At 48.4% G+C, this 16,620-nt stretch overlaps 1 protein-coding gene across 1 annotated transcript in view; it reads right to left on the bottom strand.

The window, feature by feature from the left end:
- Positions 1–16,620, bottom strand: part of ADAM19 (ADAM metallopeptidase domain 19) — a 46,335-nt gene that overhangs the window by 3,695 nt on the left and 26,020 nt on the right. Inside the window, exons 7-20 of the mRNA XM_054037380.1 lie at positions 16,336–16,401; positions 13,990–14,061; positions 13,222–13,388; positions 11,990–12,074; positions 11,176–11,315; positions 9,201–9,378; positions 7,471–7,560; positions 4,761–4,956; positions 3,483–3,591; positions 2,541–2,745; positions 1,704–1,781; positions 1,276–1,384; positions 1,025–1,169; positions 509–593 (exon numbers count right to left, since the gene is read on the bottom strand). Of these exons, the coding sequence (XP_053893355.1) occupies positions 509–593; positions 1,025–1,169; positions 1,276–1,384; positions 1,704–1,781; positions 2,541–2,745; positions 3,483–3,591; positions 4,761–4,956; positions 7,471–7,560; positions 9,201–9,378; positions 11,176–11,315; positions 11,990–12,074; positions 13,222–13,388; positions 13,990–14,061; positions 16,336–16,401 (1,725 nt within the window). The remainder of the gene's footprint in view (positions 1–508; positions 594–1,024; positions 1,170–1,275; positions 1,385–1,703; positions 1,782–2,540; positions 2,746–3,482; positions 3,592–4,760; positions 4,957–7,470; positions 7,561–9,200; positions 9,379–11,175; positions 11,316–11,989; positions 12,075–13,221; positions 13,389–13,989; positions 14,062–16,335; positions 16,402–16,620) is intronic.

The following is a 16,620-nucleotide window of genomic DNA, read 5'->3' as shown; positions in this document are numbered from 1 at the left end:
AATTTATTCCAGTGCTTAACCACCCTGACAGTTAGGAAGTTTTTCCTAATGTCCAACCTAAACCTCCCTTGCTGCAATTTAAGCCCATTGCTTCTTGTCCTATCCTCAGAGGTTAAGAACAACAATTTTTCTCCCTCCTCCTTGTAACAACTTCTTATGTACTTGAAAACTGGTATCATGTCTTCTCTTTTCCAGACTAAACAAACCCAATTTTTTCAATCTTCCCTCACAGGTCATGTTTTCTAGACCTTTAATCATTTTTGCTGCTTTTCTCTGGACTTTCTTCAGTTTGTCCACACCTTTCCTGAAATGTGGCGCCCAGAACTGGACACAATACTCCAGCTGAGGCCTAATCAGCACACTGTAGAGCGGAAAAATTACTCCTTGTGTCTTGCTTACAACACTCCTGCTAATATATCTGAGAATGATGTGGAGACAGAGGCAGACTGGGTTTAGCACTATGGCTGAACAATGCCTCTGAGTAGGTTTCTGGTGTTTTTGTCTCTACCTTTCTGTGTTCCTGTGGGGTTTTCAGCTTGAAGGCTGGATTTGCATGGCCGTTCACACCATACTGATCTGGAGCAGAGGCACTGCTGGCAATCAGGGAGAGAAAAGAAAAGAATGGTTAATGAATTTCCTCTTTTTTTCTTTGCCTAAATTTCAACAAGAAATTTCATCAAAATTTGAAAACATCACCAGCCCAACCAGCATGTTTAACCATGTCGCCCTCTAGTGACTAAACTTTACCACGCAAACTGCTATCCTGACATCCACAAACATCTGTGTCACTCATTAGTGGCTGCCTGGCCAACAGAATCGCCTATGGGAACATTTTCTTGTGCCTATTCTCCAAACGGAAGTGTCTGAAAGTTCAGTCCATGGAGTGATCTGCATGGCATGAACCTTCTCGGTGCTCGACAGGGAGACGGATAATTAGATACAGGAGTTATCTGTGATTTCTCTTCTCTCGGACACTGGAAAGGTTTGGGACAGAGGGAGGCAAAGAATAATCGTGAACATTCACCCAAACTGTTGGCTCCTCTTTGAAGGGATGATGGTCTCTTTTAGAGGCCTGAGTCTGTCCCTCCATTTATAGCAGCAAAACGCAACTGCTATTCCGATCAAAAGCAAGATGGAAACCAGGACTCCTGCTATCACTGGAACCAGGCCTGAGAGCAAGAAAACAGAATCCATCACTGTGTAAGGATCTTCCTTCCCCAACCCACTCCCCACTGCTTTACTAGGGACCAGGAAGATCAAATGAGTCACACCCACTTTCTTGGGGCACGGGCCCACTGTCCAGGCTGCCTCCATTCCCAGGTTTGTTGCAAAACGGGGGCGCCCATCCATTGTTGCAGTGGCAGTTCTTGTTGCTGTTGCACACCTGTTTCGGGAACAGTTAGGGACTTTCTTGGCAGCTGTTCAGCTCTGCTAGAATCCACGCACAGCAACAAACCAAACACCGGCCTGCAGCCTCTCACATGGGCCACATGGTAGAGTCGGTTTTCAAAGGCACAAATTGGGAGTTAGACGCCCCGTCACTCGCATGGGATTAAGAAGCAGGAGACCAGAGGGGCTCATGTAAATGTGACACCAGAACTGCGTTTTTAAGTATAAATAGCTCCACAAAATGCCACGCACAAATGTACAGTGGCTTGTCCCCACCCCAGCCTGAAATGGAGACGAGACAGAAAGACACTCACTCCCCGCCCATGGCACTTCTTCCGACAGCCTTCAGAGTCAAAGATGGATGTGTTCCTGCAGTGCCCCTCGAAGCAAACCTGTGGGAACAGGAACCAAGCACCCTGTCAGCTCTCTGGGGGAGGGACCGTCTCATTGTTCCATGTTTGTACAGCACCTGGTCCGAGGGGGAGGGGCTGGCTAGGACTCCTGGGGGCTACCAGAGTACAGATATTAATAAATAATAATGTCAGAACTGAAGCCCCGGCCAGCAGTGAGGTTCGGCTGGTCTCCAAACAAATGTCCATCCCCATCCGCGCCCCAGTGAATGGAACTTCAGACACACGATGGAGAAACTGAGGCTAAGAGGCCAGTTGACTTGCCCAAAGCCACACAGCAGGCCTGTGGGAGAGCTGGTATTAGTTCTTGACCCATAAGCTGGCGCTCGTCGCTCTGGGCCGCACTGTCTGACAGCACAAGACTCAGATCTGACATCATCCCCCTCTTTCACATGGCAAAGAGCTAAGACGCCGCCTTTTGGTAGCAGTGTAAAAAGGAGCCTTCTTCTGCTGCTGGAGAGAGGGAACTATTAGAAACATAGGACTGGGAGGGAGGTCATCCTAGGTCATCGTTTCCAGCCCCTGCTATAGCAGGTAACCTGCGGTAGGGATGCCGTGTTATCTCTCAACAAGCACGCAGAAGCAGTGCTGTAAGAAGTTGCTCATGTGACATATGTAACAATTCCCCAGAGAGGCAGGAAGCCTCAGGTGAGAATTGTTTAATAACCATAGAACATTTTCCAGCTGGCAAAGCCACACCCAGACCCATCCAACAACACCGTGGTACGCGGCTGTACCTACATGATTGTTCCCACACTTTGTTCCCGTCATCACCAGGCCAGGGTCTAGCATATCCCCTTCACTCTCTTCAGCACCATACACGTGGGTCCCCCGACACTTGATCGGTCTTCCCTCCACCAGGATGGTGGTGTCTATCGAGACAGCTCTGGACTCCAGCGGCTTGGAAGCAGAGCTCTGGCACTGTATCTTCCCGCATTTCGCATCTCTGTTGGAAACGTGGAGACAGGGTGAAGGGTTGCAGCGTGCCTTCTGGTTCACATTTCCACTTTATTCCCACAGAACTAAGAAAATTCACATTAAAACCAAGAGATAGGAGGGGGCGCTGACCAATCTCTGAACTTATGTCAAGACAATAACATTCCTTGGTTCAGTGGCAACAGAAATAAGGAGCCATTGAGAGCCAGCTTATGGAACAATCCTAAGGAGACAGGCTGTCACCATCTCACCTATGTACCTGGGGTAAGCCAAACCCAACAGACTCATCAATAGGACACAGACTGCAGGGCCCTTCGCCCCACCGTGTGTTGAGACTGTTCAGTCCGAGTGGATGGACATGGAGATGGACGTGAACGCGCCTTTTAGATGTTATAAATATTGGGCCTGGCCAAATAACAGAGAACAACATTTAGCAAAACTTTTTCAAAAATTTCCTTCCCTCTTTACTGTTGGGTAGAAATCTCATCCTTTTTTCTTCAAAATTCAGGGGGGGTTTTTTGGTGAAATCTTTAAACTTGGAAAAATTTCGAGCAGCCCAAATAAATATCAATGCTACTATCATAAAGAACCGCACAGTTCTAATTGGGATAAGGGCGCTCTGACGGCAGGGAGAGGGCATTAATACGAACAGAGGGTAGCTAGCTTTAATCTGGTGGTCCTTATCTTAGCAGGGTAGGAAACATCACTTCCCTACTAGCGGTTATCAGTGGCCATTCTGCATTCTACCTCATTTCACATTTCCTGTATCTGCCGTAGACATCCTTCCCGCAGTTCCCATAGGTGTCGCCGGCAGCGTTAACCTTCTCAAAGCACAGGTCAGGTGCGGGCCTTGCTCCTGTATGGAAGAGACTCATGTGACTGACTCTTGGGGAAGGTGGTGGTTTCCTAGGGTGACCAGATGGGGACAGTCCCAATATCTGGGGCTTTGTCTTTTATAGGCGCCTATTACCCCCATCCCGATTTTTCACACTTGCTGTCTGGTCATGCTACTGCTTCCTCAAACCCAGCACCCCATCACTTGTTCATTCTTTTTCCCTGAGAAGTTGATAATATAATAATAGATGGAGATATACCTATCTCATAGAACTGGTAGGGACCCTGAAAGGTCATAGAGTCCAGCCCCCTGCCTTCACTAGCAGGACCAAGTACTGATTTTGCCCCAGATGGCCCCCTCAAGGATTGAACTCACAACCCTGGGTTTAGCAGGCTATCCCTCCCCCCTTAGATGGATGGATGGATGACAACCTATTACTACTCAGTGAGCAGTGCAGGAGAGGTTTTCCAGCCGAGCGTGAACAGCCTGGGACAAGTCCTCAGGAACTGACCACTGCTGATGCTAGCCCTCTAGGGATGTAGCGAACGGGTGGAATGCTGGGCACCGCTGGAGCTTTCTGGCTGGCTGTCATTGGTATAATGTGTACAAGCACTTGGGTTTGCATCTGTGCTTCCTCCAGCCCCAACTGGCTTCTCCTGGATCACATGGTGAAGCCACAATTCCATGCTTGTGAGGTCATAATCTGTCACCATAGAAATCTACAAGTCCTCTCTTTATCTGAAAACAGATACAACACGGGCAGAGGAAGTAGAAGCTTCTGCGTGCTGCCCCTGCAATATGCTCAACCCTTCCTGGCCACTTCTGGAGACAGTTACGGGGAGGCAGCATGCTACAGCATACAGGGCACTGGCCTACAAGTCATGAGACCTAGGTCCAATTCCTGGGGTGGCCAATGACCTGCTGCGTGACCTTGGGCACGTCATATTCCCTCTTTGTGCCTGTTTGCCCTCCCACCCTTTGTCCATCTGGTCTCTTTGGATTGGAAGATCCTCCAACTGGGGATTGTCTTTCATTATGTTTGTACCATGCCCAGCACAATGGGGCCTGATCTCACTAAGGGGTCCTAGGTGCTACCATCATGAACAATAATAATAATCTAAAGCAGATGATCAATTTTGCAAAGACCATCTCCCCAGTGAGCCTACTTCTCTGCAAGACACTCTCCTTACCAGGCCCCCAGAGCTCCACGCACTGCTGCTCGTACGTGATACACATGCCAACGTAGCAATACGCCCTCCCTTCTGCACACGGCGTGCCGTCCATTTGGTAGAAGTTGGCGGGGCAGAATGCTGACTTGCCAGTGCAATGCTCTGGCAGGTCACAGGGTCTCGACGTCTCCCTGCAGAGAGTTCCTGGAGCCATTAACTAAAGAGATGGAGGGGGGGGGGAAATCACTGGTTACTTCTTGCCTGTCTGCAATAGGATTTTTTTTCTCTACAGTTAGAAAAATCTACAAGCTGTCTAATCTAGCCATCCCACAGCTCTTAGTCTTAGCCACCCTCAAACTGCTATCAGCTGAACTTTCATTAACTAGCTAGACGTGGTTAAAAGCAAGTTGATCGGTTTAAGCCCTTTCCCGTCTCTGGTTAAAATGAGATGGGCGAAGTAGAGTACCGTGACCCGGTGAGTATCTCTCATCTCTAGGATGGCTGGGAACCCAGGCCGAGTCATTGAAATGCTGTTAGCGTTTCGCAGCCCACTGGCGATCGACATGGGCACATTGTCACTATAAGACAATTGCACACACACCCTGTGTGAGGATTAATCGCCTAGAGAAACGGCGGAGCTTTGAACTTGGGACGCAGGGCTCCAAAACCAGACATACATTCCCGCAAGATCTAACAAGACAGCAAAACTGTTTGACGCGAGCAAGGCAGTCAGATCGCTCCAGTGGCAGGCTCTGCTTGTTATATATTTACACACCGCTCATCACACCCACTGAGCTGAACATAGTGACATCTGGTTGTAGAGTTTACAACCACTGGGCCAGGCAAGCGTGTTGTTTGCAGAACTCAAGACCTCTACACCCAGGCTTGGAAGGAGTTAAAACAACCAGGCTATTTTGACCAGACTTTCCTAGGGAAGCGGAGATGTAAAGTGAGATCCAGACATCCACAGCACACACCCTGTTGCTGGAGTTTCTCCGGTTACCTGCTATGCTAGAGGAATTCAACTGTTCACTAGAAGGCTGAAGACCAAGATAACATCCAATCGAACCCCTCCCCCTCCAAGGAAAACACTCCTTCTCCTGTGCAGGTTTCTCCTGGGATACAGTTTCACTCTTTCACCGACCACTGGGGCAGAACACAAAAACCATCAATAAACTGGTAACATAATCCACCAGGGAACCTACGCTCCAAGCCCTGCTGTGCCAGTTGTCTTTTTGGAAACAGAAGCTTGTCCCTTGATGCAGTTTAACCCCTCGTAATCACAGCACGGCACCAGCGTAAGCCAAAACAGATGGTGCTGGTCTCCCCAGGGGATGGAAGGTGGAAGGGAAGGGGAGAAAACGGACTTCTCCACTGTCTAGACTACCCACGTTTTTTTAAATTCAGAAGCCTGCAGAGTTCACTCCACTGATCATAGAAGAGGCTGCAGGCAGTAACAAAGTGACAGGAACCGAATCCAACTGGCCACGTGTTTGAAATGACAGGGACTATGACCAGCACACGCTTCACGCAACACTCCAATGGAGCAACAAATTAACCTACATTATGTACTGAAATCCTGTTCATATAAACGACAAAGACTTGCAAAAATGACTAGAAATTTTAGCTGCCTCCATTGTTGGGGACCCAACTTTAGGTACCTGAGGAGCTGTGCTTTGCAGAAAGGGTGGAGTATCCGTTCTCTGAAATTCTAGCCTCTGTAATTGGTCTGAAGTTGGGCACCCAAAACCATGAGTCACTTTTGAAGATCTTGGCCTATACTGCTTACAAGCTTAGGACCTCGGGATTCGGGACACAAGGGTCTTTTCTTCCTCCTCCGCAGCATTTCTCAAAGCAATAAGGCCACAGCCTCAAAGGCAGCCTCCACCTTTGTGCCGGAAGTCGATGGCGGGCAGCGAGCAAAGTGGGTACGAATGCAGATGTCTCACACCCTGAGTGGTGAACGCGACCAGGTGGCTAGATCTCCACATTCTACCATTTGCCCCACTGTTGACTGCAGGTCCAAAATCAGGGGGCTGGGACCCATTTGAAAATGTCTCCCTGGAGCCTGGCCAGTACTATGGGGCCTCAGTGAGCTAACAGCAGGAATCTATCAGCTGTAGGACTCTGTATTTTTTTATTTTTTAATATGAAGATATACCTATCTCATAGAACTGGAAGGGACCTTAAAAGGTCATTGAGTCCAGTCCCCTGCCTTTACAGCAGGACCAAGTACCATCCCTGACAGATTTTTGCCCCAGATCCCTAAATGGCCCCCTCAAGGATTGAACTCACAACCCTGAGTATAGCAGGCCAATGTGCAAACCACTGAGCTATCCCTCCCCCACAGTGTGGTCTGTGCCTATCACCATGGTATCTGTTGCCTTTGGCCAGAGGGGGAGATACTTGCACAGGAGAATGCAACTGTATTTAAAAGTGCATGTTGTATACAAGCTGTTTCCCAAAATATTTTATAGAGATAATAAACAATAGCAGAGGGGCAAAGAAACTAGACGGCACAAGCAAGATACACCTGCATGAGGTGGGGAATCCAAACAGTCCCCAGGACTGCGTTCCATACGTCTTTTCAAATCATTGGCGGGAGGAGCCGTAAATTTGGGGCCACATGCTCCTCGCTCCGTCAGTTTCCCCTCAGCCACTCCCCTGTTCTAACAGCCCCGACCAACCTCTCTCTTCTTTGCTAGTACAGGACAGATGCAACAGGCCCCACCTTGCACTGGTGACAGCAGGTTCCATGCGCACACTCGGCGCCAGGCTTCAGGGAGCAATCGATGGCGTTGCAGCAGGGATTATTGCACTCCTGAGAGAGAGGAACAAGAGACGTGCGGTGTTTATGAGGCAGATGTCCTGAGCCGGAAACACCCAGGTGGCCAGTTGCCAGGGCGGGGCTTATCCCATTCTTGTCGATGATGCACATAGTGCATCTGCCCTCCCCCCTCTCCCTGCATGTTCTGTGCAACTGACCCTTCCAGAAAGCCCCGCACTTGTCTTCTAGCTGCAGCACTGCTGTGTCCCCCCTGGCAGTAGTATGCTATTGACCCCCTTTTCTAATGAATGGAAGGTTAGCTCATGCTGTGTGCATTTCAACTGGTGGCTCTGGCCTGCTAGCCCCAGGAGGGTTCCGTCTCATCCTGCTTCATCGCAGGGAGGAGAAGACAGGGAAGCACAGAATGAAAGAAAGGAGGCATGTTCAGAGATGAAGCTGCACATAATTCCAGTGAGCCTGGCAAACCGCAATACAAACGAGGCTCGTACGGCTGTCCGAAAGGCCAGCGAGAATTCTACCCACTTTTTTTCTGATTTAGATTTGGGTCCAAATCTATTGCGGATTCCAGATCCCTGAACTTCAAACCTACGTCTGGCTTTGAATTTTGCAAATGACTCCTCCTCTTTGCATCAGGTCAAACCAGAGGCCCCTGGACTATCTGAAATCTAGAACTCGATGCAAATTTTGTGGTGTGTCCAGGCTACCTACCTAGTTTAACTGTATTTTAGAGCTGCGTTGGTGGAGCGATTGCATTAAGATGGCAACTAGAATACTCATATCTAGCTGTTATGTAGCACTTCTCACCAGTAGATCTCAAGCGCTTCGCCCCCACTATCATTATCCCCATTTTACAGATTGGGAAACTGAGGCAGAGAATGGCGCTGTGATTTGCACAAGGTTAGCCAGCAGGCCAGTGGCAGAGCCAGGAATAGAAGCCAGGCTAGTGCTCTATCCATTAAGCTAACGGGCTTCTCTACACTGAACTCCCATCCTTCCGCTCATGCAAATGCTCGTCCCATTTATTTTCTTTGTTTCTTTTGAACCAGACTAACCAATCCCTGTGGATTTTTCAAATACATCCCGTGGTAAATGCTTTAGCTTAGTATAGTTCCTAAAGCTACAAGCATCCAGCTGGCATGCTCTCTCCATACATGTCTCCTACCAGCATGTATGCTGGATGTTCCCTGCACATGCCTTCTGCCAAAAGCAGTGCTGAATGTGTCGTCGGCAGGGATTAATCCTAAAATCTTCAGCATCAAAAGCACAGACGTCTGTCACCTGAGCTAAAGGAGTCACTTCATTAGCGGATATCAGTAGTAGGCTCTTATCTTCTATGAGCATCAGCCACTAGAGGGGAACATGACCCATTTAGCTAGCAAGTTACAAATGCATGTTACCATTATTGTTTGTATTGTGGTAGCCCCCAGAGGCCCCAGGCAGGATTAGGGATGCATTGTGTTAGGTGCCGTACATACAGTTAGACAAGGTCTCAGCCTTAAAGAGCTTTACAATCTGATGGACATTGCACCCATGTTAATTGTACTTTCCATACGCGTGTCTCCTGCACCTATAAAAGCTGTGCACATATGGGTTTGTGTGCCTGTCGGCTGCTTCGCACCCGCATCACTTTCTCCCATCTCAGCCTCAAACAATTCGATCTAAACGAGAGTTACCTCCACTTCTCCGCAGTCACATTCTTCCCCATCTTCCAGGTAACCGTTTCTGCACCTCTTCCCTCCGTATAAAGTATTGGGGTCTGGCATGTTGGAGAGACATATCCCTCCGCCGGACTGCAGGTACCTGTCCAGCTCCTTCCTATTGCACGTGTTGAATACCCTGGGGAACGGGTGCCTGCACACAGATGGGGTCAGAGGAGCATCGCGTGAGAGGTGATCTAAGGCATAAAGCAGCAAATGCACACGCGGGTAGAACTGCTCCTCCTCTGAAGGTTGGGCTCCCACCGGGACTGCAGTGAAGTTGCACAAAGGGTGAATTTGGCTTGTGCGTTCCTGGGCAGGGTCAGATTCCATCTTGCATCCAGGTTACGTCGGACAAGGAGTTTAGATTTCAGCTCTGACGCCTCCTTTCCCCATGTGGGGGATTCAAGGTGGGAGAGTCTGGAAGAGGCATAGCTGACACCCCATCCAAGAGGTTTTCTTAATATCAAGTATTAGACTAAAACCCAGGCTCCACTAGGGTGACCAGAGAGCAAATGTGAAAAATTGGGATGGGGGTGAGGGGTAATAGGAGCCTATATAAGAAAAAGACATCTGGTCACCCTAGGCTCCACGTACACAGCCCCCAAGGAGATATACCCTTGGGCACTCAGTATGGCTTCTTCCGAACTGTTAGAGTAACTTTTAGAACCTTACACTTGACACTGAATAATTGGTTGTGAATCTGACTGATAAAAAGATTTATTCCCGCTTCCCCACCCCCCAACCGCCTACTCAAGTGGAACAGATTTAAGTAGGTTTTCTGTTACATGGCTTTTTAATCTCCTCTTGGGGTGTATGTGTGTATATGTACAAGTATGTTAGATGCATGCACACAGGCACATGCGTGTTGCATTTGTGTGCATGTTGCGTGTGTGCACGCACGCCAGCATACCGCCACTTTCCCTCTTGATATTTTTCTTTGTTTGTGAAAACTCAAGGACTTCAAAACAAGGGGTTTTAAAGATGGGCTTGTGATAAACAACTTCAAATGTTCTTGGTTAAATGATGGGTTTGTTTCATTTCAAATAAGAAGCGGGTGAGGAGTGGGGGGTGGGTTAGGGTTTTTTATTAGTACAAAGCCCAGCTCTAGGACTTCTAGAAACTCTTCTGGAGCCCTAAGGAGTGAATTTTTCAGCAATAGGAGGGCATGTGGCTTTAAGGGAGGAGGGCAGAGCTAGGGATTGTGTGTGTCTGAAGAAACACAGAACCCATGAAAAATTAACCCTGAATCCCCCTGGGTTTACACTCTAGCTCTTCCTCCCTCTTCCCCTCAGGGCTTGTGGTTCCCTTTCTTGGAAATACAGACTTGTAGCCACTCACCTGAAATAGAAGCAGAAGAACATGGACCAAATCCATTTGCAGCATCACCACTTCCAGGGCAAAACTACGCTCTCACCCCATTAACCTGTTAATTGCCCCCAGTGAATTGACATGAAGTGGAACTGAGTTCTCTTAAGAAGAAGCTCCTAACAGGCAATGACAACCCCAGGTAACCGGCTTACAAACATGGCTCTGTAGCTGTGCCTTGGATGGTCCCCCAGGTAATCGCTTTGCCCTTGGTTACCATGTTGCCTGGGAATATGAACCCTGCTGTTATACAAGTAAAAGTGCCTAACACCCGTAGGGGTATTTTACATACAGAGCACATGCAACTAAATGGACTAAACCCTCCCGCTGCAGGGTATCTTGGCTGAACCCTTCATTCCACTGGGGTCAGTCATTTGGTAGGGGGCAGTTTAATTTAAACTGGGAATTAAACTAACTGCTCCTGCCGCGTGACCCAAGTTGCCACTGAAGAGGTGTCTCCGTAAACCTGTTACATACAACAGCCAGCGCTGGACCCAGCTCCATGCTGCCTCCTCACTGATCCCCGTTCCCCTGGGTTCTCTGGGACGCAGCGGGTTTTGTTTTCCACGGAAGAGCAACTCACCCCGTGGCGGCAGCCATGATGCAGCCTCCGTCGTCAGCCCGGGCGGCACAGCAGCCAGCCGAGTCGTGGCTCATGCCCAAGTTGTGGCCCATCTCATGGGCCACGGTGGCAGCGACGCCGATGGGGTTGTCGGAGTGATCCTGGTCAGAATCAAAGAGCAGCGTCAGCGTGTCACCGACACGTCGGCCGAGCGCTGGCGCCGAGCGGGGATGGGCCGAGAGGTGCATTTTCTGCTGCTGAAGGTGGGCCTGCAGTCAATGGGGCAGTTTGGATCCAGGTCTGGATGCTGCAGCTCAGGCCCATCTCTGTCTGTTTCAGATGTCTGTTGCAAAGTGGTCTGCTGGCTATGAGCACCAATCTGTACTGCCTACGGCCTGTCTTGTCTGGGCCATAATGCTGTATAACAGGCCTTTACTTTGGGTTGAATTGAATATTGTTTATTGTTTATTGTTAGAGCCCGGTAGCCTTTTACACGATCGGAGTGGTGGCACCTCGTGCTGCATTGCTGGCACCCGAGACTGAAGTCGTGAAGTCTTGTTTTCTACGCACAAATGCTCCAGATTCAACTCCCACCTCAATCTTCTCCCCACCAACGTTTTGTCAGACTGTGTGCGCCCCAGATTAATGAGGTACCCAGAGTCTTTCACGGATGCACGGAGAATTGTTACCTGGGGTTGTCTTTAACCTTTTATGAAAGGGAATGCTGGAGACCGACCTAAAAAAAGCGTTTTCCCTCTTGGTTTTCTGGGAGGCAGCTATCACACATATTTGCTACGCACAGGAAACGCCTGATTAGTTGTTAGTAATAACTTACCATGTTCACTCCTCCAGATTGGAAATCGGAGCACATGGCCATCAGCGGAGCTAAGCCGATTGTGGTGCCCTGGAACGACATCCCACTGAAAACAATCCAGAGAAATAATGAAATGGGACAGAGATGTAGTCTGAGGTCTTGTAGAAACCAATGCTGTCTGTAGCCCTATGAACTTACATCAGCCCATAAGGAAATGGCTTCTTCATTAATACCTTTCCTGCTATCTTCACAGTTTAGCTTTTCAGCTCCATCATTCCTCTTCTAGAGCTAATAGTTCACCTTACACCATGATCAAGCCATCTAGACTGTGCAGCCAATCCGATTGCTTGTAATGGCCTGGTGATGTTCCTAGCAGATTACTGACTTCCTGGACTTGGAAACAAACACACAAGAGACTGTCCACTGACAATCCACCCCAGGCTGTATCCTGAGCACAATGCATGCTGGGGCCACACTCTGGGAATTTAATGAGTGCTGGGTGAATACCCAGGCAGTGCAGATCTATTCCAGGGCTCACTATGCTAGCTCAGTGCATTGATTTAAGGAGTCCCCAGTCACCTGGAATGCTACACTGCCCTTCCGAGTTTTTAGGGTCTCATAAGAAAGCGGTGGCTTGGGGAATCATGTCCGACCAGACACTCAGAACAGTATGAAAAACAGAATGAATCTGGCTGTGAAAAACCCCACAGAAAAGGGGTTGCATCTCTGCATTTTCTTTTTACTGGCTCCCACTCCACTTCTCACTAGGGAGCTGCTGCATTGTTCTTCTAACAGGCCCACCTTGCTGACCCTGTATCTAGTGGAACTAATCAGATCAACAGGATGAGTCACTCTGATTAGCCAGCGAGCTCCCAGCCCGATGCGCCAAGCATGTCAGAGTGCAGAATGATGCACTTGCTAACACAGGGCGCTGCCCCAGAACTGGCCGAGTGCCTCCTGCAATCTGCACCCACTGTACCATACATCTTGCCTTACGGCCCAGATCTTCCGAAAAGTCTGTGCACAATTGTGCATGCAAAGATGCACAAGCATTTGCATGAGGATTATGCATGCACAATAATGGGGATGGCAGTCCCCCACTTCAATGTCCATGTACTGTGACTCCATCCCACTTTCTAAAGTTCCAGCCCCATGAATGCGGTCCAACTAGAACCTTATCCCTGCTGATTTCACACCTTGTCCCCAGATCCCTTGGGCAGAGAGATCGTGTTATCCCAGGAAAAGCAACATACGTGATTAACTGGGCATTGTCGTGCTTTTTGCGGGCTAGCAGCTTGCGCCTCCAAGCGAGGAAGGACCAAAGGGTTGAATGTGAATTCTCGGATATATCGCACTTATTTCGGTCAGTCCAGACCTCCAGCCCCACCAGGGCAATCCGAATGTTCAGGGACTTGTAAAACTAGAAGATGCACAGAGAGGAGAGGAAAGAGCCGATCAACTGATTGCTGACGATTTTTCTCCTCGTTTTAAACCCGTGACTATAAACGATGCTAAATATGTGAATTTTGTACCATTAGACAGAACCGTACGTTCAGGGAAAGTGGGTCTCCCTAGAAGCATGTTCTACCCTCAGCTCTGGGATGGGAAGAGCCCCCTCAGCATCCAATACAAAACCCTTCCAAAGCACCATCTGGGCTGGATGCCAGATGTGGCGCTTTCATTGTGTGGCTAATGGTAGCAGGTTGCAGTAAGCGATGAAGGTCACCCACAATAACACAGCTTTGAGAAGAAACAATTCAAAAAACATCGAGATTTTCTTGCTAACACCCCTGTAAGGGAAGGGGATTCCCTCTGGGCTCCCCGTCTTCAATGCCTCTGCCCAGTGGAACTGTTCTGGGGGCGCCGTCCAGTCTCCACAGTGCCAGGTCATTGAGGAGAAGGAGCCAGTGGGGAATTCCCTTTGCCGAGAAGGATGCCTTCTTTCTGGCACAAGGAGTTCAGGTGATTGTGTTTCGCTGAGACTTCAGCTCCTTTCCCACCGGTTATACACCTGGCCTCACCTTATCTACGTAATTAGCAACCTCCACTAGTTTATTCTTCGTTATTTGAAGGTCATAGTTATTCTTCTGAAACTGAATGAAATGAGCACAAATCAGCATCATCCTTTAAAAAACAAGCAAGAGCGTAACACACATTTAACCAGATCGTGTTATTCTGAGAATACGGAGGTGACTAACCCAGTCAGTGCACATGTGGTGCCCAGGAGTCCCCCTTCGGTGAATACACCAGACCCCTATTCGCAACAGGAGGAGCTACACATGTGTAGATCTCGGAACACTTCTCCCTGTGCGCCGAGCTGGGGGCATCATACCACCGTGATGCTAGCCATCGAACAGAGCAACACATGTTCATCCTAGGTGAGAATCCCCTGGCCAGACATTTACGTAAAGAGCTGACTAATTTGACATGTTACGCACAAGGTAATGTAACTTCATGCCTTTAATTAGTACAACCACAGCACTTATCATAGAGGAGTCGTTACACAACTCACTTACCAGACAAGAATGATAGTTGCACTGCTTCATTTAAAACACTTTTGACCCATTGAAAACGTGGTAAATAATGAGTTAACTTGGCAAATAATTTTCGATTCATGTACTTAAAACAAGTTACAAAAAGATCTTTTTTAAAGCAGACTGGGTGTTGTCACTGGAAAAGCTGGGGCATTTTTTCTTTTAGGAGGGGATAGTTTGCATTGATCACATCAAGGGTTTGACTAACGAAAGGGGGAAGAACCTCTGGCAATCCCTGGACAAGCTGCGTTTTCTCACAATCTCTGCTGTCTCTTGCTGCCTAACAGAGGCGGAACACCCAGAATGTGCCTCTCTAGTGTCATTCAGAAGAGGTTACAGCCAATAGCCCTGAAGGAGCTGTGCAATTTTAGCATCAGGTGGTAACTTTATGAATGGGGCTGACCTCCCTACTCCACTCTGTGCTGATAATTAAATGATCAATTAAATGTTGTCAGGTTTGGGATGGTATTGAACAGCTTCGACACAGAAAGTTTAGATTCGCAGCATCTGAAACCTCGGCAAGAGCTTTCTTTACCTCCACCACTAAATACCAACGGATATAGTAGCTAATCACCTGGATTTCTGTAGGGAAGGGACAGGGAGTAGAATTAGGGACCAGGTTATCCCTGAGAAACCCCACAACCCCAAATCACAGTCTGTAGAGAGCTGTCTATTCCAGGAGCAACATCATTAAACATGGAGCTGTGTAACTGAGTGAATGCTCCTGCATGCTGACTGCTAATAAGACATGGAGCCTTTTCACGTTAGGTCACTGGTTAGCGTTACCCAGGGTTTTCAGAACCCCAGCAGGGGTAACGTAACGGTTTCACTTCAGGCAGTGCCAGGAATAAATCAATGGGAACACAGCAATTCTGTCTGATAAAAAGATTAATGCAAGTCAGCGTGTTCTATCTAAAACTGCTGTTTGTTAGATTTAAGCACACACAGACATAAGCGATAGGTTTTGAACATCCCAGATATTTACCTGAACTCTGGAACAGTATTGAGTAATTAACAGCGGGTTCGCAGTGGCCAGTTGCTCACCCACAGGAGAGAAAAGGTGTCCAAAAAAACATTTCTCAAGATGGCTTTAGAGGACTGTTCCAAAAGTACACTCTATTATCTAGACTTTTTATAACTAACTTCTACAAAACATATAGGTCTTAATGACCCTCCTGGATCATCACTTTTCCTAACTTTCAATAAACTTCTAATATCAGAGGCATCTAGACTCAAGGTTTCCATCCACGTATCTTCTTTCTGTCTCAGTTATTTACTTTTCTTTCCCCTCCTCCCACTCTGATTAGCAGAAACTGCCAGTTAGATTTTGACCTTGCATCTAAAAGCCTGCTTTCCAATTAACTGTTAACTATGTGGTGTTCTTCTTTATTAACGCAAGGTGGCTGAATGCTCATAATACGGTTGCAATTGGCTTGATCACATTCTGAGGTACACACACCCCTCAAATCCAGGGTAACTGTTAGTAGTCAGTGCAGACTGGGAGTGACAGGCGATAGTTACATCTCTGATGGCCGTGCAGTGACCTACTTGAAATAAATGGGTGACCTCAATCCTACACGCTTGTCCGTATCACAGTTTCCACCTCCTATTGGCAATAAGTGACGTCTTTCCTGGGTATTCTCGGAGTGGTCTGGGGCCGGGAGGGCAGGGAAGTGGAACCCCATTCTGTACACCCTGCCGGGATCCCTCCACATCAGGGATAGCAGGGGAAAGCTGCCCCTGCCAGTGTCTGCACTCTACCTGTTCTGCAGCGAGAGAGATTTGCCATGGGCCCAGTTCTCAGCCGGTGTCAACATGGCGTATTTCTCTTACCTCTGCATAATCAGCCACCAGCAGCAGCTCCACGTACTTCGTCGACTGCAAATCCTCCCGCTTCACCTGGGACAGAGCACCCCGGAGGTTAGTTGCGGTTAATCATTTTTCTTGTCTGGCAATCGCTGCCTTACTGACCATTCCCCTGCCCCCCATTACACACAGACACTTGTTTGCTTCCATTACATCGTTTGAGCGGCCACTAGTTCCTAATCACCATCTTCTTTTTGGAGGAACCGCATCCCCTTGGTTTCATGTCCTCAGCCCTGCTCTTGGAGGATGGCA

This window comes from Malaclemys terrapin, chromosome 8, assembly GCF_027887155.1.
Source record: "Malaclemys terrapin pileata isolate rMalTer1 chromosome 8, rMalTer1.hap1, whole genome shotgun sequence".
Classification (NCBI taxonomy): Eukaryota; Metazoa; Chordata; order Testudines; family Emydidae; genus Malaclemys; species Malaclemys terrapin.
Note: the sequence above shows the minus strand (reverse complement) of the source record. Positions and strands in the feature narration are given on the sequence as shown.